Source organism: Sus scrofa, chromosome 8 (genome assembly GCF_000003025.6).
Source record: "Sus scrofa isolate TJ Tabasco breed Duroc chromosome 8, Sscrofa11.1, whole genome shotgun sequence".
Lineage (NCBI taxonomy): Eukaryota > Metazoa > Chordata > Mammalia > Artiodactyla > Suidae > Sus > Sus scrofa.
Window position 1 is genome coordinate 80,299,229 of NC_010450.4, and position 23,785 is coordinate 80,323,013.

General features: G+C 44.7%; 1 protein-coding gene and 1 long non-coding RNA gene across 7 annotated transcripts in view; one reads left to right on the forward strand and one right to left on the reverse strand.

The window, feature by feature from the left end:
- Positions 1-5,031, reverse strand: part of LOC110261980 — a 57,978-nt gene extending 52,947 nt beyond the window's left edge. For all 3 annotated transcript variants that reach the window (XR_002346407.1, XR_002346406.1, XR_002346405.1), the window contains exon 1: positions 4,922-5,031. This is a non-coding gene — a long non-coding RNA (uncharacterized LOC110261980). The remainder of the gene's footprint in view (positions 1-4,921) is intronic.
- Positions 3,944-23,785, forward strand: part of NR3C2 (nuclear receptor subfamily 3 group C member 2) — a 365,879-nt gene continuing 346,037 nt past the window's right edge. For 2 of the 4 annotated variants that reach the window (XM_021100657.1, XM_013978843.2), the window contains exons 1-2: positions 3,944-4,369; positions 13,004-14,762. In XM_021100657.1, coding sequence (XP_020956316.1) covers positions 13,006-14,762 — 1,757 coding nt within the window. In that variant the 5' untranslated portion in view covers positions 3,944-4,369; positions 13,004-13,005. Of the gene's footprint in view, positions 5,078-7,062; positions 7,428-13,003; positions 14,763-23,785 lie in introns of those variants that run through there. The other 2 variants (XM_013978840.2, XM_013978839.2) reach the window with 2 other exon arrangements.

The following is a 23,785-nucleotide window of genomic DNA, read 5'->3' on the forward strand; positions in this document are numbered from 1 at the left end:
ATGACATCTGTCATGAAGCTTCTTACATTTTTTTTGTCTGCTATTTCCAGTGTCATATATCTGACATGTGATAACCTCCCTTTATAAACTCTAACGTTAGGGAAAAAATTGTGTTCATTTTGGGTGCCCATATGGCTATTCTTGACCTACTTGCAAATATATAACAATATACAGTGCATGTTCTCTTATTCTTAAGGTTTCTGTTTCTGATATTGAATGTACCTTTTAAGACTAAGGTCATCTTTATTATACGTACATAGGCATCAGAAAATTAAAAGTTAAGAATTCACTTGGTCTCATCTTATGTGGATACCTTTTTGCTGCCCTTGAGGCATTGTTAACATTTTATGTCACTAGAAAATATTTTTTTTGTTTTTGTTCTCAGAGCTATCATTTAAATTCTGAAGGATTTTGTTTCTTTGCAATCATCTTTGTTAGAATTAAAAAAAATAGTGTTGATCAAAATGTTGTCTTAGTTGTTACTGACAGCTGTTAAAATGCTGCTAAAAATATAGTGCCAACTACTGAAAAGCTAACTGCTCCTGTGAAGTCCTAATGAGAAATTCTAAATGAGTTTTTCATCAAGTTCAACAGAGACGCTATTTCCCACACCTGACCCACTGGATTGTTTCACTTTTCTGCAGTTTTTCCTGCACATAATATCAGAGAAACAGCCTCCATGCATAATTCTAATGAGTACACAAACCATGCAGTTATTTATGTAAGATTAGCACAGTTATTTAAAGGTGTTGAATTTCCTGCAGTAAACCAAGAAAAAGAAGAAAAGAAATTGCACATATCTTTATTTTTATTAAAATACACTGCTCTAAGCTCCTCCCCCCCTTTTCAAATACTGTACATTATTTCTAAATTTAGAACATCAGTGTAGGCACAGTGAAATCTGATTTGCTTCTAATAATATGGCATACTAATTGTGATGCATGTGCTGTTTGGTTCCTCTGTCATCTCAAAATCTGGTCATAGAAATGTATTAGGTTTGTGTGTTTTCTATTTAAAATGACTACGAATGAAATTAAGATAGACAGATGAATAAATAGTTAGGTAAACAAATATGGAGATTAATGAATAACCAAAGCTAATAAAAATATTCCAAATAGTCCGGAAAACTGAGTTTGTTTCTATTGTGGATATTAACAAAAACCCTGATATGTTTTGTATTTCTCTTCTGGTCCACAATTTCTTATTTGCTTGCAATGTTTATAAACTGCAGCATGTGTGTTTTCCAAAAACAAAGAAGTTCTATCTTATATTATTCCTCTATTCATCTTCTCTCTCCAACCCCCCTCCCTCCTTTCTCTCTCTGACTCTCTGTCTTTCTCAACTCTTTCTAACAGCTGGTAAGAAAAGAGCTGGGGGTGGGGAGAAGTCTATCTTTTTAGAAAGAAAAAAAAAATGCCAGCATGGCTAGGCTTATTAATGAAGTTATCTATGACCAAATGCATAGCCTTTAACTTTGTAAAATTACTGAATACAATTAAATTATATGACACCTTGTGGGGTTTACTTTCTTGTCAGTAAATAAAGATATAAAGGAGAAGTATTTTAATACATTTCAAAATATATTCAATTTGGGGGGAGTTGCTTATAATCTCACAGCTTAAGCAACTCCATGCATTTTTTTCTTTCCCCCAGTGTCAGCTGTTTGAAGACTATGGGATTAGGATCAGAAAACTAAGGGGTGGCTCTGCTAAAGCTGAAATAAAGAGCAAGGGAGGATTTTTTTCCAACACAAACTTAGATGATATTAGGCTTTGTATCTGAAGTTATATAATAGAGGATATGATGTCACACATGTAAATTGCAAAAGCTGAGCCAAGCACCTTATGGTAGCAAGCTTCAGGGAGTTTGACAGTAATGGGATGAAGGAGGGAGGTGTCCTGAGGTACAGCGACTGTAAAAGGAGGGTGAACAACTGTCAAAAGGGAGATAGTGGATGCTGCTTCCAGGTTTTAGACTATTTGGCAGCTGTAAATAGTCTCCAGCTATTTGGAAATGAAGTTAAGGTCCTTTTCTGTGCTTTTCCTGTTTTGATTTTTATTTTTCTTAAAAGCTTGTTTCCATCCTTTTGCAAAGAAAAAAATATTTCTAAAAGGAGGAAAAGAACAAAGTTTGTTAAGAGACAGCTTAAGCAAGTGATGACATTTCTAGGTATACATTTTTAAAGCTGGTAGGGCTCTTTAGTAATGGCCATTGGAACCTTTGGAACAAAGAGTTCTGAACAACTAGAAAAACCCGCATCTCCATCTCTGATGGAGTCTTGCAGAGACGTCTTTTGTGGGGTGATTCCCAGCAAAATCTTCAGATGAGGGAGCCGAAGATTGATCGTGGAGCTGATTTCTTTTTAGGGTGGCACAAGACCACCTCTTACAGCCAGCAAAAGGAAATTGGGAGAAGAGAGAAATTTAATGGTTCAAATATCCACAAACAAATAAAGGTTTGCCTATTAGTCATGGCAAGATTCTCCTAACATCTCTGTCGAAAGATGCTGATATACCTTCAGGAATATGGACCTCCCTGCAAGCTATTTTAGTGTGAAAAAGTTTCAAAAGAATATGTTTAAAAGCTCAGTGTTATAAACCCAAACTATTTTGAAGCACAGAAGATTAAAATTTGAGATTGGACAAGAGAAAATGCAGGAAGAAATCTTCTAGATTTCTAAAATGTTGCAGTTATAATAACCCCACTTTACAACAGAGTCTGATCCCTGAGTGGTTGTCTGTAATGGAAATTACTGATTAAAAGAGTGGTGGAGAACCTATGTAAAGAATATTTGAAGAAAACAGTTTGATAAAGGGGAAAGGAATAATCAATGCCTAACTTATCAACTTTTGTAAACTGAATTTACATTATAAAGTTTACATTAAATGAAGGGTCTTTTTCTCTAACATTTAATTATGAAAATTACAAACATACAAAAAAAGTTGAAGGAATTTTGCAGTGAACACCTGTATACGTACCTAGATCCTGCCATGAATACTGTACCATAAACATGTTTTAATCACATATCTATCCATCCTTCCATTTATATCAATCAACGCCAACCATCTATTTTTGATGAATTTCAAAATTCAGTTTTTGCAATCAGTACACTTGTCAATGATGGTTCTTTTTAAAAGTTCGCTAGATATTTATTACGTTAATTTTGAAAATTTATCATTTAATTATTTTCTTGATTTCACCTAAAGCATAGTACCTTATGAACTTAAATTCTCTCCACATAAGGGAACAGGAGAAAGGTTGTTTTGCTAGAGGCCAAATGCCACCTCGAGCCACGGGGTAGTGCCAACGCTGTGTGGGTGACAACGCAATGGACAGCTCAAGGCTAGGATCGAGGGGGAACGTGGTTGAAGAGAGGCAGTGATTGTTTTAACAGCGCAGCTCCGTGATTAACACGGTTTTGTGTGGGACGGGATTAACAACTTTCACAGCTATTTAGAAAGAAAATGGGAAAGAACCAGCAAAGGGCAGGGGGAGGGGGTCAATAAAGTCTGTAGGAAAAAGAGTGTTAAGCCAGGAAAAGGGCATGTGTGGTCAGTTCAAGGGGTTTAACTGAGTCGTAAAGGACAGCAAGCAGGGGTCTGTAAACGGTAGTGATAGCCACAAGTTCCCCCCGCCCCAATCTTCCACTAAGTGTAAATGTAACGGTGAGGTAGAAAAGGCTGGGGCTGAAGCGTCTGTCACACACGTGAGTGCTCCTGAACACGCGCACACATGCACACTTTTGCTCCGATGGGGGTGATTTGTGTGGCCGGGGGGGGAGGGGGACGTGGGACTTCTCTGGAGCCAGGAGGCGCTTGCGGCTCCGCAGGGCAGCCGGAGCCTGAGAATCCCTGGATCGCGGGTCACCGCTCCGCCCTCCGCCCCCCGCCGCGCGCCCGCGCGCCGCCAGCCGCCCTCCTGGCTCCGTCGCCCCTTTCACTTTCGCGTCGGCGTAGGTGTCTGCCCGGGCCGCGGGGGCGCGCGGGGCGGCACGGGGGCGCGCGGCGCTCGGCGAGCGGAGATGGGAGGGGGCCTGGCTCCCAGCCCCTTCCTCGGCTCGCTTCGCGGAGCTGGCGGCGGCGGCTTCTGAGCCGCTGTCACCGCGAAGGGACCGGTGGCGGCCGCCGCTCCTCGCCGCTCTCCCCACACGCCCCCGCGCGCAGACACCCGGTCCTTCCTCGGCACCCCCCCACGGTGGGGGTGGGGCAGAGGCGCGGCGAGCGGGAGACCGAGGGGGGAGAGGAGCCGTCTCGCCGGGTGGGCAGCCAGGCGGCAGGAAAAGAAACTTTTCCCTCCCGCCCCCCGCGCGTGGTCCCTAGCTCGCGTCTACCCCAGCGGCTGGGAACTGCACCTGAGGCCGGGGCGCGAGGTCAGGGCCGGGCTTTGGGGAACCGGGGGGAGGGGTGTTGGGTGACGTGCATTGGGGTTCCGTTTGCCCTCGGCCTCCTTACAGCCAGGGGCCAGGGTGGGAGGGCGGCCATCGGCACCCCCAGCCCCTGTTTCCCGCAAGCCGGTGTCTGGATGCTTTGCTGCCTCCTCCCGCTGGTGAGGGTGTGACCCGAGAAGGGGGCTGCGGCGCCGCGGGCTCCCCCTGAAGCCGCCCCCTCAACACACACTCGCCCACACACACTTACACGCTCCGTAGCCGGAGCTGTCACCGGTCACCCCAGGCCCGGGGAGGGGGCGCGGAGAGCCTGCTGCGGGGAGACCGGCGCGGGGTCATCCCGCCGGACTTCCCGGCTCACAGAGCCACCGTCGTCACCGCCCGGAGGCCAGCAGCCTCGGGAGAGGGGCCCGCTAGAGCCGCGGCCGCCGCTGCTGGGGGCGGGCAGGCACCCGCGTCCTCCTCTGCGCTATTTGGCGCCGCCGCCTTGCCTCCTCCTGCGGGGTAACAACACTACTGCTCTATTGCTCTACCCACCGTCAGTAGGGCGACTGCCGGATTATCTTCCTCTCCATCCTTACTGCCAATCCGCTAATATTGGAGTTGCTGCTGGCGGCGGAGGCAGCAGGAGTGTGGCTGCCCCCACCCACCCCCCGCCCCGCGCCCCAGCCTCCCCACCATGTCCTAGAAAAGGTGAGTGCAGCGACAGTCACTTTGCGCTGACAGCGGTGGGAGGGGGCCCGGGAATCGCAAGGCGGCCCTGGGCAAGGCACGGTCTGCGCAGAGAGCGCGGGTTCGCAAACCGAGGTGGGCTGCGGGCAGGAGACTAGGTGCCCGCGCGGCTGCCTTCGGGCAGGGGTGCTGGGCAGCAGGCGAGCAATCGCGGCGGCTGTCCCTGCAAGATTCTAACCTAGATTTTGCAAGAAGCTGAGATCCAGGGCAAGACCAGCCCTCCGTAAGGGAGGTAAAAACTTAGTAAAAGAGGCACGTCCATTCCTTAAGTAATGAATAATTCGGCAGCGCAGGCGGAGACGCCGTCTCCTCGCGTGCCCAGGCGCTGGGTCTGAGACTCCCCCCTCGCTTCTGCCCGCCGCCTGCTTTCCGCCCCGAGTGCGATCGATGCCTGGCAGCTCGCTTGGCCGGGAGAGTGCGCAAAACTGAGGGCCCTACGGGAAAGTTGGGACACTTGCGAGGACTCCCGGCTGTGGGGCACCGGGGGCGCTCAGCGCGAGGACTGCGAGCACCTGAATCAGGGGCCGGGACCAGCTCTCCTGCGCTGCTGCTGTCACTCCCGCCGCCAGGGAGTTCCCTACCTGGGGCGGCTGGGAGTTCGAATCTTCCTGGGTTCAGAGTCTGGAATCCCGAAGCTTAATTAACTGTAAGAAGAGGAGGGGCCTTGGGGCACTGGGAGAACCGCCCCCCCCACCCCCACCCCAGTGCACCAGTCTTCCCAGTGTGGCTGGTGTGCGGCAAGGGTGAGGCGGGAGGCAGCACAGCTGCCGCCGCCGGGCTGCGGGTCGCGAAGGGCCGGGGGACCAGATTTAGGTGTGTACGTCACTGGTGTTGACTGTGGGCCAGTCGGGAATCTAAAACGGAGCCTCTTACGCGGAGCCTCACAGTCCTTAGAAATCAAAGTTAAGAAGCTCATCTTTTGCTTAGTAACTACAATGTTTTGGGTGGGCGGGAGGAGAGTCGAGGTGGAGGCGGTTGGAGGGAAACCGAAATTTCTTCTTGCATACACTTGATCCTTAGGAAACAGTTTGTTTCCTTGCCACTCTTGTTTGTTTCTCCCAATTATGTGCACCCCCTCCCACCTATTATAAAGAAAAGACTATCCATGGTAGGGCTTTTTCAAACTGAACTAGTGGAAAAATCCAGTACGAAAGTAATACAGCAACAAAATTATAAAGAAGGGGTGCAGCAGCTTTTCACCATCGCACTTTTTTTTGGGGGGGGAGTGGGAGAGAAGTTGTATTTAAAGGGCTTTGGCTGCGCTGAAGTCACCCGCTTTTCCGGCACGGTTAAAACAAGGAAATTCAAATCGAGTGGGAACGTGATCCTCTTGCTCGCTGGCAGTGGACGCTGCGGCTGCTCTGCTGAGAGGTAACTCGGAAGGCAGAGAAAAGGGGCGGGGAGCGGAACCTCGGGGGTCGGGAGAAGCCCACTAAGAGACCTCCGCTGCGCGCGGACGCTGTGGGCGGCGCCTGGGCCAGGGCTGCCGCTCACCTGGCGCTGCAGGTGGAGAGCCTCAGGGGATTACACCTTGACCGGCTTTGGGAAAAAGCGACTTCTTCCGCGTCACCAGACTTTTTATTTCTTTCCAGACATCATAGGGTTAGCCAGGAGGAGAGCCAGGTGGGCGCGAGCAGGTTTGGGACAGTCGAGCGAGGGGACGAGGGGGGTGGGCAGCGTCTGGAGGATACCTAGTGGCGTAGACACTGCCCTGCACCCTAAGCGGCCGCCGCTTCTGCGGCTTTAAGGGAGCTGCCGAGTCCAGGCTGTGTCGCAGCAACTTTGTATCAGTCATGTCGTCCTCCTGGTGACTGACAGCCAGGGTTGTCCAATGAGAAGCCAGCCTGACCCGCGAAGCGTGGAACCTTGCTTCCCTGCGGGCCAATGGGAAGGGCTCAGGGGGGCGGGATAGCAACCTGAACTTTTTATCTGGACATGTGACCTGCTTTTAAAAGGGCCGGCCCTCCAGCTGGCCCACTCCCCCTCCGGGCTTTCGCCCGCCCTCTTGCGCTCTCTCCCTACTTCGCCCGCCCTGGCCCTGGCCCTGCCCCTGCCCCCTCCTCTCCGCCCCTCCGCGCCCGGGGTGTCATTGGACTGGGGAGAAGCAAGCCAACTTCAGGCTGCTCGGAGGAAACCCGTGCAGTCACCTGGGTGCAAGAGCGTTGCTGCCTCCGGCTCTCCTGCTGCAGGGAGAGCGGCACTGGCTGGCCTGGATGTGGTTGGATTTAGTGGGGCTCCGCAGCAGGGGTGTCGTGGCGTTGGCGAGCGCTGCAACAGGTAGACGCCGAGAGACGGACCCCGGCCGAGGCAGGTGTGTAGAGGTGCGCGGCTGGGCACCGCTTGCCCGGCTTGGCGTGCGGCCGCGGCGCGGGAGCGTGCACTTTGCAGGGCGAAGTGGCTGCGTAATCCGGAGGCACAGTCAGTAGGGTGCTGTGTGCTTGTTGTTTTGTTTTGGTTTTCCACTTTTTCCCCCTTTTGGCCGCCAGAGGACTATTTTGGGAAAGTTTGGCCACTTTGGATAAATGCCCTCTTAAAGAGCAGCTTTCCACCGCCTTTGGCAGTGGGAGATCTACCACCCTTCCCTTTATCCAACGATGATTTCGGATCGTTTTCCTTGTACAGTTTTTGAAGGACGTTTGAACAATATTTCTTTTCCTCTATCAATTGCGGAAGCACCCAAATCTCAGCTGGAGGTATAGCGAGAAAAGGGCAGTTGAAGGAGATATAGATCTTGGTAGATCCTGTATGAAAGGGGCTCTGGAAATTCGTGCATTTCCAGTTCCTTAGTATTCACGAAACTCTTGAAAGAGATTATGCTTTCTGTGGCATCAGTTGGAATTTTAAAGGCAGGGGAGAAGGGATGAAGCTTCTTTTGGTGGCATCTGAACCCTGTTACTGAATTTAGGTGCATAGCTTTTCCTAATAGATTTTAAAAGACCAGATTTAAGTCGTTAATGGTTTATGGCACCAGAAGTTTTAACTATTTATTAAAACATAGGCGTTAAGAAAACTTGTTTAATAACCAGTAAGTTGTTGAAACCACTGAATTTCAAAGGCACTACATGCTTTTTAGAATTTGAATTGCGTTTTCTCTAGGTGCTGTTATTGATGATATTTATATAGTAATGATAACAGCGTTCTCCATCTGGGAAGTTCTGGAAAGTTTTAATTTTATATTTGACTTCATGGCAGGCTATCAGGGAAATGCTTGAGGAGAGAAGTTTTTAAACATAATCTAAAGAGGAGCTTTTTCCTTTAAGGGAGAAGTAGTTTGGGGATTTTGGAAAGATCAGGTGGCTCAGTGAATTAGGAGAGTGAATAGAAATCAGGTGTGTTCAGTTCTAACTGGTCTCCGGCTCTCTTAGGTGACCTTGGGCTGATTTCTGTCATTTACCTCATCTGTAAAAAAAGAGGCAGGTAATAATAGTTCCGTAGTGGGGATGACAGAAAAAAGTTAAATACATTGAACTTTTACAACGAGGCAACCAGTGCCAATTATGAAATTTTTAAGGTTCTGTCTTTAAGACGTATTATAGTCAAATAACTATAGAAAATGATGCATTCGAACTGGGACTATATTTTTTCTGGTAGCAAAAGTGAAAGTGCTTTCAGATAAAATATAAATTTGCCAGATTCCTTGTTAATATTCCTGAAAAAAAAAAACAAAACAAAAACTACTTCCTCATGGAAAAGAGCAATTTAACACAGCCTTTAAAATTTTCAAGTCAAGTTTTTCCTTTGCATAACAGTGTTTAAAAGCATATATATGGCTTAAGGTAGAAGTATCAGTGCCTTTCAAAAAAAATTTTTGGGGGGGAGGCCATTTGCATGAAAATTAATGGTTTTTGTCTTTGTCCCAAGAGAGTCTCTGTTATAGTCTCCATTGTAAGGGAGGCAAGTCTGATCTTATATCAGCTAGATTTGTATACCAGTATCTGCTTCATTTTATACTTCAGTAACAAAAACTTTCCCTTTTCCCTCTGGATATTTTTCTATGAGGATCATATTCAACAACTGATATTTTCAGTATTCACTAGTAAGTTCAGGTTGACTTAAATTCTGCTCAAGCCATGGTCCTTATGCCAGCTCCAAAAAGACAACCTGAATTTCCTGGACAACATAGGAAATAAATTCCTAATGTGATCTGAGTGTTTACAGAGAAGATCAATTAAAATAATAATGAGAATTCAGCATAAAATATTTCAGTAATCATATTTAAAAAAAAAAAGAAAGAAACAACCTGATCTTTCAAAAAATTTGCAGGAGAAGCCATACAGGTGGTAGATGCCCTCTATCCTTTCTTGTTTGTGGTCAGCTTTTATTTTTCTATGTTGCGAGGTGCATTAGGTTGGTAGATGAGAATTCCTTAAAGCTCATGTAGGTTTCAGCAAAGCCTTTTGCAAATTCTCTAGTGGTAGCCTTGTCAATAATATGGTGAAATGCAGGCTGGTTTATGTTATGGTCAGAAGGGTTCAAGGCTGGCCAAACAGCACTTGGAAAGTTGTGATCAGCTGCCTGATGTTAGCTGATAAGGTGCTTCCTTGTAGAAGCACTTTAGGATGGTTTGTGCCCACCCTCTCCAAGTATAGATTCTCTTCAAATCTTCATAAAGCCTCACAATACAGAGATAAGGATCCTACTTTGAGGCAGCGTGATGAAAAGTGCCCTTCTGTGTATAAGTAGGTGTTCTGTGAAAAAAAAAAGGTGTAGTGGCCAAGTTATTTAGGGAACTCGGGATTAAAAACGAAACAGGTTTCAGTATGGTAGAACTTCCCAGGAGTTTTAGCATGCACTTTTCCACTTCGAAACTTAAAAAAAAATGTGTGTGGGGGGGGTGAGTGATCATCCTTTTCTAAAGACGATTTGGAGGATGAATTTTTGGAGAGAGGTCTGAATGGGGATGGCCCTTCAGGCTCAAGACAGGTGGTCCTGCCCTGGGGGCATGGAGTGAGGTGGTAGGTAGGTGTGGGAGTGTGTGGGCGGGTGAGCCTGTGGAAGCCTTTAGTGGGGGTGCCGAGCAAGGGAGACTTCCAGGCTTTGGGGTAGAGGGTGGTGCGGTTCACCAAGACAGGGAATGTGAGTTGGGGGAAGGGGGATGCACAGAAGGTATTCAGTTTTGAACAGGAATAGACCTGTTTGTTGTGGTCAATGAATTTGGACCTGAAATGCCTATACCTTAGATATATATCTGTATCTGTTCGAGTTTGGTATGGGGAGGACGATATTCCTACATAGAAGTAGTAGCAACACATACTATTTACTGGTGTTTTTAACCCATGGCTATGACTAAATGGTTTTTCAGTAAGGTGGAAAAGGCCAATATTAGCTGTTTAGGTCCCATGTCAATATATATATATATTTTTAACTTTAAGTTGGCTTTTATCCACACCCAATTTTTCAGCAGCAGTTACTGGATTACCTCCTCAAACTTGATAGTTTGACTTACTTTCCACTGTTTGGGATTGATTTGTGATTAGGCATTTGTAGAATTAGGTTCTTTAAGTAAAAGAACACCGTATAATTGGGAGATTTTAATGTTCACACATTATTGAGTATTGATTATGTTAGAATAGTTAAAATTTATTTATTTGCACTATGCCATCTGCTTGGAATACAGTGGTAAAATTGATCAAGTTTCTGCCTTCTGGGAACTTAAAAGTCAAGTGTAGAATATAGAAAAGTAAGAGGTAATTACGCTACTTGGACAATTGGGACATTAAGTTTTGTTGTAGAGCCCCATAATATCTAGTGCAGATTTATTTAGTAGAGTCATTATATTATTTTCCATGTTAATAATGTAATTTCTAGAGCAGAGAGGCTTCCTAGTCTCTTTTTAATGAGCAGAAGGTAGGGCGGTTGGAGACAGTGAGTGGCAAAGGGAAGAAAAGGATGAGAGGCCTCACGTAGCAGTTGTGTTCAGAACTGCAGAAACTGCATCTTTTAGATCAGGACCTTTATTTGGGTCAGGGAATGTTTACACACCTGAAGGGATTTGAAAATAAAATGCATACCTAGAGATTTTAAAAGCTTTATGCATGAAAATGGACAAATGGAATTTTATTGAGAACAAGCTCATTGTCTTAGAGATGTTTCTTTAGAGTGATGGTTCTCTAACCAGGGTGATTTTGCCCCTCCCCCCCGGGGAGGGACATTTGGCAATGCCTGGAGGCAGTTGGGGCTGTCATGGGGGGCAGGAGGAATACTGCTGGCATGGAGCGGGCAGGGGGCAGGGATGCTGCTGGATGTCTCATAATGCGTAGGGCACATCTCCTCAGCAAAGTATTATCAGGCCTCAAAGTAATGCCAAGGTTGAGGTACCCTGGCGTAGATAGAGACATGGAATCAAAACAAATGCCAGCTCTGCTGTGTAACCCAGGCCTCAGTTTCTGCAGCGGTATCATTTAGATAATACTTTTTGCCAGTCTTGTGGGGTTGTTTATAAGGGTAGATAAGTAATACATGTGAAAGTCTTGTAATACTGCATTGAATGATATAATGTATAAGCCATAGATCCATGGAGCCTATTATAATTATACTATCCATGAAATAAATTGATAGTGACAGCCAGTGGATAGGATTGTACATCTAAAACAGTCCTGTGAGGATGGGAACTGTGTCTGTTTTGTTTATCACAATAGATTCAGTGACTTGTCGTAGGCCCAGGATGTGGCACACACTTGGTAAATATTTGTTGAATGAATGAATGAACAGGTAAATTGTCAGGACTCATCTCAAACTTCCTCCATTAACTGTTGAGAATGAAACTGTCTGCCTGAAGTCTTTTTAGCAGAAGTACCACTAGGTCAGGCTGCCTGTCAAAGTCCTTGCCAAGATTAGAATACAGACTTAAGAGTCCTGACATTCTTGAGTTGTCATACAGCCTCTCTGAATTTGGACCAGCTTAATTAATCAGACTGTGTGACTCTTCACTTTTCAGAATTGACATGAAATTATCTTCATCACTTATCCCTTTTAAGAAAATCTTACTGTTTTAAAAGTAAAGTTATTTTGCCTGTGATGACTTTATATTAGGAAATGGTAACATTAATGGCACGTCCTTGTGGTTTTTTTATAAAGCCACGTATTAGATATGGAAAACAGCTTCCATAGGCCCTGAAGACTCTAAAGGTTTTGGAGTTAGAAGATTTAGTTTTCAACCTGACTTTGTCTCTTATTCTGCCTTTGACCTTGGGCGAGTTGCCCACTTCACTCAGTCCTCTGTTTCCTCCTTGCCTGCCCCATCAGCCCCAGAACGACTTTGCATATTAAATAAGTTAACATTTTTGAATATCCTTTGCAAACGCTAAAGGCTGGATTCTAGCAAATAGGTTACATTTCTTTTTTTTTTTTTTTTTTTTTTTTTTTTGTCTTTTGTTGTTGTTGTTGTTGTTGTTGCTGTTTCTTGGGCCACTCCCGCGGCATATGGAGGTTCCCAGGCTAGGGGTTGAATCGGAGCTGTAGCCACCGGCCTACGCCAGAGCCACAGCAACGCGGGATCCGAGCCGCGTCTGCGACCTACACCACAGCTCACGGCAACGCCGGATCATTAACCCACTGAGCAAGGGCAGGGACCGAACCCGCAACCTCATGGTTCCTAGTCGGATTCGTTAACCACTGCGCCACGACGGGAACTCCAGGTTACATTTCTTTAGATGCAAAATAGTTTTATATGGTTGCTTCTTATATTCTGGCTTCTGGACCGGTTATAGTCCGGACTCTTATATCAGCACCTGAAAAGGTAATGCTTTGAATATAACTGGAAGTATTGCTTATAATACGTAGAGTGTATACTTCTAGGCGAAGTCAGTGCCCTTTTGCAGTATGGTTTAGAGTAATCCTGCCATCCAGGACTCTCATTCAGTTTTTTACTCTACATTTATTTCTTAGCGATGGAGACCAAAGGCTACCACAGTCTCCCTGAAGGTCTCGAGATGGAAAGACGGTGGGGTCAAGCTTCTGAGACTGTGGAGCGTTCTTCCCTGGGACCCACGGAGCGGACGGATGAGAGTAACTACATGGAGATCGTCAACGTCAGCTGTGTTTCCGGTGCTATTCCAAACAACAGTACTCAAGGAAGCAGCAAAGAAAAGCACGAACTTCTCCCTTGCCTTCAGCAAGACAACAATCGGCCTGGGATTCTAACCTCTGATATTAAAACGGAGCTGGAGTCGAAGGAACTGTCTGCCACCGTGGCGGAGTCCATGGGCTTGTACATGGATTCCGTGAGAGACGCCGACTACTCTTACGATCAGCAGCACCCGCAGGGAAGCGCCAGTCCAGCCAAGATCTACCAAAATGTGGAGCAGCTGGTAAAATTTTACAAAGAGAATGGCCATCGTCCTTCCACTCTTGGGGGTGTGAGCAGGCCCTTGAGGCCATTTATGCCTGACTCCGGGAGCTTGGTGAACGGTGGGGTCATGCGCGCTGTCGTGAAGAGCCCCATCCTGTGTCACGAAAAGAGCCCGTCCGTGTGCAGCCCCCTGAACATGACATCTGCGGGTTGCAGCCCTGCAGGGATGGGCTCTGTGTCCTCCAGCTCAGCCAGCTTTGGCAGTTTTGGCGTGCATAGCCCCCTCACCCAGGGCACTCCTCTCACATGCTCCCCTAATGTGGAGAATCGGGGCTCCAGGTCACACAGCCCAGCCCATGCCAGCAACGTGGGCTCTCCCCTCTCCAGTCCCCTGAGTAGCATGAAGTCCCCGATTTCCAGCCCCCCCAGCCACTGCAGTGTCAAATCTCCAGTCGCCAGTCCAAATAACATCACTCTGCGATCCTCTGTATCCAGCCCTGCAAATATCAACAACTCAAGGTGCTCCGTTTCCAGCCCTTCCAACACAAATAACAGATCCTCGCTGTCCAGCCCATCTGCTAGCACTGTGGGGTCTATCTGTAGCCCCATAAGCAATGCCTTCAGCTACTCTGCTTCAGGCACTCCCGCTGGATCCAGCAGTGCCAGGGATGTGGTTCCTAGTCCAGACACTCATGAGAAAGGTGCTCAAGAGGCCCCCTTTCCCAAGACTGAGGAAACAGAGAGTGCCATCCCCAATGGTGTGACTGGCCAGCTTAACATCGTCCAGTACATAAAGCCGGAGCCAGATGGAGCTTTCAGCAGCTCATGCCTAGGAGGAAATAGCAAAATAAATGCCGATTCCCCATTCTCAGTACCAATCAAACAAGAATCAACCAAGCATTCGTGCTCGGGAACCTCTTTTAAAGGGAATCCAACTGTCAACCCCTTTCCATTCATGGATGGCTCGTATTTTTCCTTTATGGATGATAAAGACTATTATTCTCTGTCAGGAATTTTAGGACCACCTGTGCCCGGCTTTGATGGGAACTGTGAAGGCAGCGGGTTCCCAATGGGGATTAAACAAGAACCGGATGACGGGAGCTATTATCCAGAGGCCAGCATCCCTTCATCTGCCATTGTCGGTGTGAATTCAGGTGGACAGTCTTTTCACTACAGGATTGGTGCTCAAGGTACAATATCTTTATCACGATCAGCTAGAGACCAGTCTTTCCAACACCTGAGTTCCTTTCCTCCGGTCAACACTTTAGTGGAGTCGTGGAAATCACACGGTGACCTGTCATCGAGAAGAAGTGATGGGTATCCGGTCCTAGAATACATTCCAGAAAACGTATCAAGGTAGGCTGGCCTTTGTCTCTGATTTTGACAGTCGTGGCTTTATAAATGGTGAAGGTGAACGCTATCTTTACAGTGGATAAATACAAGCACATTTCCATTTCCTGTTTTATTTTTACTTTCAGGACAGTCATTTAATGCTCACCTCTTTGCTTGTTGGTATCTTACGACTTTTTTGCAACAGAGAAACAAAACATTCTGAGACTCTCTTGGAAAATACTTGCATTGATTTCGAAGGAGTGTTTATAGGTGTTTCCTCCTCTGCATTGCCTTTTGTAGGTGTTCAGAAAAAGTTTGTGTTCTATGGCCTGTTACTATATTTACTAGCAGACTAGTGCCAGATTTTTTTTTTTCTTTAGCTGTATAGTGGTTCACTAAAAATTGCTTTAGATTGGTTTCTGTGTGGTCATGGTCTTTTTTACTTACCCCCTTAGTTTTCAGAATTAATCACTTCAGTGGTTGTGAAAAAAGGCATTAAACCCCAAATCTGCTACCCACAAGCTCCTCACCCTCTTCAGCTTTTTCTGCATTGGTTAATTGTATGTAAGTTGTGGTTTTCAGTACAAATAAATCATTTCCTTACCTCTTGAGGGCTTTTAAAGACTCAGCGCATCTGAAATTACTAAATGGATCACTTTCTCATTGGAAGTGAAGTATGTCACGGAGTAGTTTTGAACTGGTGTATGTGTAACTCTTAAGATCTGCTGAAAGATGTACTTGGCTTACTGTAAAATATCTCTTGCCTTTCCTTCTTGTAGGTAGCATATTGTATATGTTTAGGAAAAACAAGGAAGAGGTTTTAGGTATGACGATAAAGGGTGGTTCTAAGTTATACAGTGAATGCTTGCATTGGACTTTGCTTTAGTACTGCTTTTATTACATGGTTGTGGTTTATTGAACATATAAAGAGTAGATTTCCTCGATACATTTCCCTCGGGCATCAAGGAATATGTGGCTCTTTTCCTTAAAAACTTATTTTCGGGGAAGAAGGTCCATCTCACTAACAGGCTCTAAGGTTTCTATGTAGTCCTCATTCTGTCTCCTTCAGTTTTTTTTTTTTTTTTTTTTTTTTTTCTGGAACCCAAAGCAGAAGCTTCAATGTGTGTGTTCCTTTCTTCATCATCCACGCATACCTTGCTTCTTTTGCTTTTACAGAAGCCCATGTTTCATAAAGGACACTGCTGTGTTCTTACAGTTCTCCACAGCGTGACTCTTCAGTCCTATTCTAAGGCTGCCCCTCTCTCCTACATTCTAAACTCTTTAGCACAAGTGCTGAGATGGCATGGCTTTGGTCAGAACCAAGCTCAGCGTGTGTTCTCCTGCGAGAGCTTTGTTTTACTGTCAGAGAAAGGACATTTTGCACATGAGGTCAATGATTTTGTGAGATGTTTGTGGTGGGTTCGTCCCAGGGAGGATAGCCTGGTCGTTAGGACCATGGCTGCCCTCATTGAAATTCCAGCCCTGCCACTTAACTGCTTTGTGACCCCTCGCTGGCCTTTAGTCTTCTCATCTGTAAAAAGGGAATTTGGTAGTACCCACCTCAAGTGTAGTGGAGACAGTTGAGTGAGTTAATTTGTCAGAAGCACTTTGAATATCATCTGGAATATAGTATGCATCAGAGAGTATTATAAAGAGTTCAGTTATTGCTCTCAACATTTAATTCAATTCAGTGTTTTTATAACTTTCAGTTTCCATTTCTTTTAGTGTTCTCTTTCTGCATTATATGAAATTCCATAAAGTCTTTTAAAAGAAATAGACATAGTTGAAGGAAGTATTTGTTGATAAATTCTTGCAATTAAATTCTACTCTTTTATGGTTAGGTACCCTAACGTGGGCCCCTGTATTTCCGTTTATGCTCTTTTAGTTTTGAAGGCTGTTGCTTTGGGTAAGGATATTTCTGGTAGAAATACTAGAGCGATACTAGCTAAAATCACTAACTCTCTTCTGTTTGTTCTGTGTCCTATTTTTACTGTTTTAATTGTTTTCACACTCAACTCCTGAAGCCCCTCCTGGTGGTCCAGTGACCCTTAGCCTTACATATTCCTATGAATCAGTGACCTTGAGCCTGCTCTGCATTTATGGGAACTAGAGGTGTTGTCTGGTGACTCTTGAGCATCCAAAATTCTTGATAGGCTTCTTAACACAGCCTGAGGGGATTTGTTTTGTTTACATGTATACTGGTATTGTGCCAGTTAATAAGTTTTCCAAAAAACCTTAATTCAAAGCTTTAATATTACTCAAAGTCTCTCGTAGATTACTAATTCTTTGCAGCTTTTCCTGGGGAATGTGATCCAAATCTATTTGTTTTGATCATTCTCAGAATAAATTTAGATTTTTTTCCCCCCTTGGGTTTCAGTCTGAGTATTGTATGTTAATTTAATCACATCCAAGCTGCATTATTGGCCTCTTATTTTGTATCTTTTGGGCCAAAATCCAACCTTTCTGCCTATTTCATCATTTATAAGGGTAATATCCCAATTCCAGGGAATGTTGAATTAACGAATTTAAACTTATAAAGGATGAAGGCAGCGTGTGTAATAGCCTCTGAGTTTCATAATAGTCTATATCTTTAGGTTGAACTCTTGACTATTTTCTAGTAGATGTCAAGGTATAGTTTGGGATTTCCAGTCCTTTTCAGGGAGGTGCAGGAAGTCTAATCACACATCAGTAAAAGAGTCCCTCAGAATGGAAGATTGATAAGGAATAGTTTTCATGTAATAGTGTGTGAAAGTTCACCAATCTGACTTCAGATTCTACTTGGCAGCTATGCTTTAAGAAGCCACTCAGTGCCTGTTTTCAAGGTTGTATTAAAGGGTCGTATTTGCCGTGATCTGAAATGACCCTTCCAGTGCTTCTCCTCCTTCCAGCAGCATAGCTGTGTGAAACCAGATTTTTCTTCATATACTGTTACCAAAACAGATCACCAGACATTGTCCACAGAAGCAGATATGAGCTGTCTTCTAAGAAAGACAGTAGACTTGCAAAAATGTGAAGCAATGCCACTCTTCTCACTAAAGTTTTTTGTTCTGGAAAATATTGTGATTTTTTTCCTCCCATGTACTTATGTTAACGTGTAGTGACTTATTTTAAATGATTTAAAAGAAATACGGTTTTCATTTCTGTTAGGGTAAATATCAGTGGATAGAATGCATATACACAAAAGCTCTTTGTTATCCTCAGCTCAACACATTGGTAAGAGTAGAAAAGCAGCCTGAGACCCTAAAATTGAGGGTTGCTGGTCTGTTCAATCCTGTACACCCTTTGGAAGTTCATCTAGAAAGAGGATATGACTTGTGTTAACTTTTATCAGATGTTATGCTGAGTTAGGGGTGCCCCATGCAGGTAAGAAACATGATTCTCATCCAGGTGAATTTTTCAAGCTGAGAGGCGGAGGGTGTGTCTGTTTGAGCCTGTGGGCTTTCTGCAAGAGTGCTAAGCAGAGTCGCATCTGTTAATCATTTCCAGTGAGTGGACGTTCTGAATGCTCCACTGTAAAGTCAGTTATGACAAAAGCTGGATGTAACGCTCTACCGTGGGTGCCGGACCTGCTTGGGTCCTGCAGATTGGGGTTTACTCCTCAACTGGGGCACAAACAAAGCTGCGACCTGGAGTGAGTTGCGGCTTCTCTCAGCCTCAGTTTCTTCCTTGCAAAGAAAACAAGTTGACCCAGATGCTCTTTGAGGTCTGCCAGCAAGGCTACCGCACGGCTGCGTAGTTTCCTTGGAGTCGTGTATGTTAAGAACAAAAATAGAAGTCTCCCTTAACATATCTGCTTGTCTGGTTTCAAGTATATCTCAATCCCGAGTCTAGCTCCGTGGTTTCCAGGGTAGTCTGGATAGAAAAATGTCTTGACCGTTTATAAGGAAGGGCAAGTAGGGAGTCCCTATCATTTTATTTGGGAAAGCAGCATTTTTGTGTTTGTTTATCCGATCTTTCCTTTCATAAAACTTGACACTTAGGCTATGAGTTTCTTGTTCTTCTGAATTTACCCAACTCCTTTTGGAAACAGGGTTTTTTGTTGACATAACACTGGGTGTTTATGGCAATGGTCACAGTCACTTTGACAGCATCATAACACAGTGCTAACATTGACTTAGACTTTCGAATATAAAGTTCACAGTCTCAAAGGGCATATTCTGGTAGGTTTCAAGACACGTAATCAGGGGTTTATCTTATATAGGCTGCACTTTTACCATGATAGAAGGAAACAATTTAGTGATAGCCTGCAGATTTAAAAAAAAAAAAAAAAAAAAAAGGTTCAATTGTCCGTGGAGTTCTTCAAAACTCGTCTTCTGTAATACACTGAAAGCTTCGGAATTCAAGGAGCTGGTAACACATTTTGCCCTGTGTCTTTTCATTTTAAGTTTACTTTCAGAATAAACCGTTGAGATGTAAATATCTCTATTTAAAACAAAGTATGAAATAATGATGAGTTTTGGCAAGGGGAAATTGTGTATTGATGTTTGATAAATAAATCCATTACAGAATTAGTTCATTTGGAAGTGAAAACATGGAACTTTCTTTTTCTTATTTGTTTCCCAATATTTTGATTTTGAAATTGCTTGTGTACCTAGAATTTTCTCCAGGTGAGCATTCTAAGTAATATTTTTAGAAATGATTGAAAAGAAATTTGCTTTTTCTGATGTTTCATTCACTTTCATTCATTTATAGTATGTCTGGTAAGAGTGATAATTTTTGAACGAAAAACGCTTATTGCTTTTAAATAAACAAATCACTAAGTACAGTGTTCCTTTTACACCTTTGGCTTTTCAATCGTAAGTATCCTAGACTTATGTGTCAGTATGTCTACCTTTTACTGTCTAACGTACTAGTATGTTTGAAACTGCTTCCTTCATACTTAAAAAAAGACAGTGGAGATAAAAGCCCTGGTTTCCGTTAAATAACTCAAATTATTCAACTTAAGGCAGTTCTCATACTTATCAGTGACACACTGAAACTAGGGCCTGGAAGTTTCTTACTGACAGATTCGATGCTTTTTGCAATATTGAAATTCTGGGTGTGTCGGACCTTTTCTGTCCTTGTAATGTTTCGAGTAATAGCAGATGTTACATTGATCTCCAGTAATTTAGGAGTCACATTTCACTTCCCCCTGATGTCATTAATTTTTTTTCTCCAGAGTAGTACTCCCCCCTCGCCGACGCTCATCGCCGACGCTCAACTTGTGTTGTAGTTTCATGCTCCTCATCTACTGATAAAGTTTCAGCTCTGCTGCTACATAATTTATCCTTTTCTCTCATTGACTAAATTTGAATTGAGGGAAAAAAATATTGGTTTCTTGGTTACATGGAACATGGCCATTAAATTGTATATTTTTGTGGAATGCTTCCCAAAATTTATTAGTGAAAATCCGGGAAAAATATGTGTGTTAAATGGATCATGTCTTCATCTTTAGTATTTTCTAGTTTTAAACTTGTCAAGTATAGGCTTTGTTTTCAGTTTTAAGAGTTTTTATTTTGTTCTTTATATAGTAAAGTAATGATGAAGTTAAAATGTAATTATGTACAAGCACGTGTTACTTAATTGATGCTCTGGAAACCTCTGGATTTATGATTGTTAGTGGTATGGCCACGGCCAAAATGCCTATGTAGGAACGAGATAAAAATTGCTTGTATTTTACTTAAGAAACTGAACACGCTTGTTGAAGGAAAGAAAAGAGGACAAACAAAAAATAATTTGAATACTGACAAAGTTTATACCCTAGGGAGAGAGAGTGAGATAATAACCAGCTCTCTGAATTCGTAACTGTGGCCATGACTAAATTTCATCAGTGATGACTGTTTCGTTGGCAAAAATCCTCACCTTATATATTAAGAGTTGTTGAAAAACAGATATACAAAAATTGCAGCCTAAAATAGACTGAAATAAGGTTTGTAAGGGTCAAAATCGACTTGGGGTTTCTGACAGAAAAGGATTATCCCGACAGTGTGTCTTTGAAGACAGGGAGATGAGGAGGTGGTGATCAGAGTGGGTAGTTATCCTCAGTTCTGAAAAATTTGCAGGGGGTGGGGTGGGCACTTCCTGGTGCAGGGAGCCCTGTGGGCAGAACTCTGAAATGCAGAAAACCCCCAGTGTGGTCTGGCTGCCTGGCGGGCTGGGATACAGGGAGTTGGGGCAAAGAAGGCCTGGAAGAGCTTAGTAGTTAGAAGTAGAAGCGAGTGGAACTTGAACGTCGCACTGAGCAGTTTGTACTTAATTTGGTAGGTAATGAGGAGTTATTGAAACGTGGGAGCAGGAAAGCGGCCTGAGCTGAAGTGCACTTTAGAAAAACCTTAATTAAGCAGTGGTTGTAGTGGAGGGTGGATTGGAGCAGAAAGAACCTTGTTAAAAAGTTATTACGGGAGTTTCCCCGGTGGTGCAACAGGATCAGCAGTGTCTTGGGAGTGCTGGGATGCAGGTTCGATCCCAGGTGTGGCAGCATGGGTTAAGGATCCGGCGTTGCCACAGCATCGGCTTGGGTTGCAACTATGCTGGGATCTGATCCCTGTAGGGAGTTCACTGGTGGCGCAGTGAGTTAGGGGTTCTGCAGCAACTTGAGTCTGTGCTGTGGCACAGGTTCAACTCCTGACCTGGGAACTTCTGCATGCCACAGAGGCAGCCAAAAAAAAAAAAAAAAAAAAAAAAAAAGTATTTTAACAGTGCAGGAGAAGGGGAACTGGATTATCTGGAGTGAGGATGTTGAGGGTAGTGGAACAAAAGGGGCAGACATGACCTATTACAGAAGACAACTTTGTAGCAATTTGACTTTCATATAAAAATTTCATTTTGAAATAATCAGCAGAGTTAGAAAAAAATTAGGCCATTAAAAAGGACCGTCCACAAAGACATTCTCCCACACAAGCACAATACAGAAAATAACAAAAATCCAGACAATAATATTATGTTACTGACATCTTTATTCCGGTTTTGCCAATTGTCTCAATAATGTCTTTTTTTTTTTTTTTTTTTTTTTTTGTCTTTTGTCTTTTGAGGGCTGCACCCACTGCATATGGTAGTTCCCAGGCTAGGGGTCTAATTGGAGCTATAGCTGCTGGCCTATGCCAGAGCCACAGCAATGCGGAATCCGAGCCGTGTCTGCAACCTACACCACAGCTCACGGCAATGCCGGATCCTTAACCCACTGAGCAAGGCCAGGGATCGAACCTGCAACCTCATGGTTCCTAGTCGGATTCATTTCCGCTGCGCCACAATGGGAACTCCCCCCCAGTAATGTCTTTTACAGTGAAAGGACCTAATTCAGAATTGTGTTTTGTGCTTGGAGCTGTCATGACTCCTTTGTCTCCTTCAGCCCGGGACATTTCCTTAGTCGTTTTCAGATTTCATGACTTTATAATACTTTGGAGGATGAAAGGCTGGCCTTTAGTGGGAAGTGCCTGGATGTGGCGGGGGTGGGGGGTTTCCTCATGCTTCCATTCGGTTACCACCCCTTTGGCAGGAACATCACAGAAAGGATGCTGCCTTGTTCTCATCACCTCCTACCACGTGCTATTGTGCCTTTACTGTCCATCTGTAGCTCTTGCCCCAGGTGTTGAGGGCCAGGCTTCTCCACCGTAAAAGTTACTCTTTCCCCTTTGCAGTTAGCAGCTATTGTGGGGGGCGGTGCTTTGAAGTCGTATAAACATCCCAGTCTTCATCATGCTTTGTTTGTTCACTGAATTATTTATATCTTTCTGGCATCATTGTTTCTTCTTTTCTGCAGTAAGTATAGCCTGTTACCTCCCTGAATTTTTTTTAATTTCAGAAGAACTTTTGAAAGTCTTTTTATTATGAAAAATGTGAGGCATATAACAAAATTGAAAGACTTTCACACCAAACACCTCTCCTAATGTTGTAGTATTTTCCTTGATCCCATCTGTATTTTTCCTTCATTATTCCATGCATTTTATTTTGATATCTTCTTTTTTGTCAGATGTCTTCCAAACTTTGGCCATTTTTATGTTCCCCTCGTTTCCTGATTTTGCCAGTGGGAACCCATTCAAGCTGGTTTCTGTGCCCTTTGGCTTTGCTCCCATCGTTTCTCTGAGTGCTTCCTTGCTTCTTTCAGCCTATCTTGGCCTTTTCCTGCCCCAGGCCTTGAGTTGGCTCTTCCTCCCAGGGGTGCCCCCCATCCCCACAGACACCCTCCTATCTGTGATTGGAGTCCAATTCCACATTCTGGGCCACAGGGCCACCCTCCCCCACACCCGAAGCCCTCCTTCTGCACTCAGGCACTGATGCCCCCTGATGGGCTGTCCCCACCCTACTTGGATTCTGACCCGCTGCACTAGATCAAGTGAGCAGGTGGATCACCCCCATCTCTGGGCTGGAATGCAGGGACCCTGGCTCTCCACCTGGGGCCACCCTTGGGCTGGCTACCCCAGCCAGGGCCCCCACAGCCATCCACACCCACTGCGGAGTTCGCTTTGCTGTGTCCAGCCTAATGGCTTTGGGACTAATTCATGAAGGTGGGAGCAGGAGAGGAGTTGATGTTGCAGTGGAAGTGGAGCATAAAGTATGTGGAAAATCAGTGGAAACTCTCGCCTCAACTTTTCATGGAGAATGGAGAGCAGTAAAGAGAAAAGGAGAGGTCGACCAGAAGAGATCATTTATCTTGGTTACGTGAGTTTTCCATTCCAGGCCACCTCTGATGGGACGAGTTCTCGGGGCAGGTAGAAATATTGGCCTGGGGGGTGTGGGAGGCCTCCCCGGTGGTGCTGGGGGTAGTGTGGCTGCTTTCCAAGGAGAGGACGGTTACATGTCTCAAGTCTAGTTTAGAGGGCATTTGCTAGGATGTAGGAGGAACAGAACCCCATTTAGGAGATGAACAGCACATGCTAATAAAGGAGGCAGGGTGTTGTTTTGGCAAATCAAGATCGTGCCGAGTCATGGATGCCAAAGGGAGGAGTCCTGTGGCCTTAGACTTTCCAGAAGAGCCCTGAGCCCAGAGGCTACAGCTTAGGCCCAGAGAGATGGTGCGCATCTTCCAGTCTCATTCAGAACAGTTGGTAACAGAGCTGGGGGTACAGCCT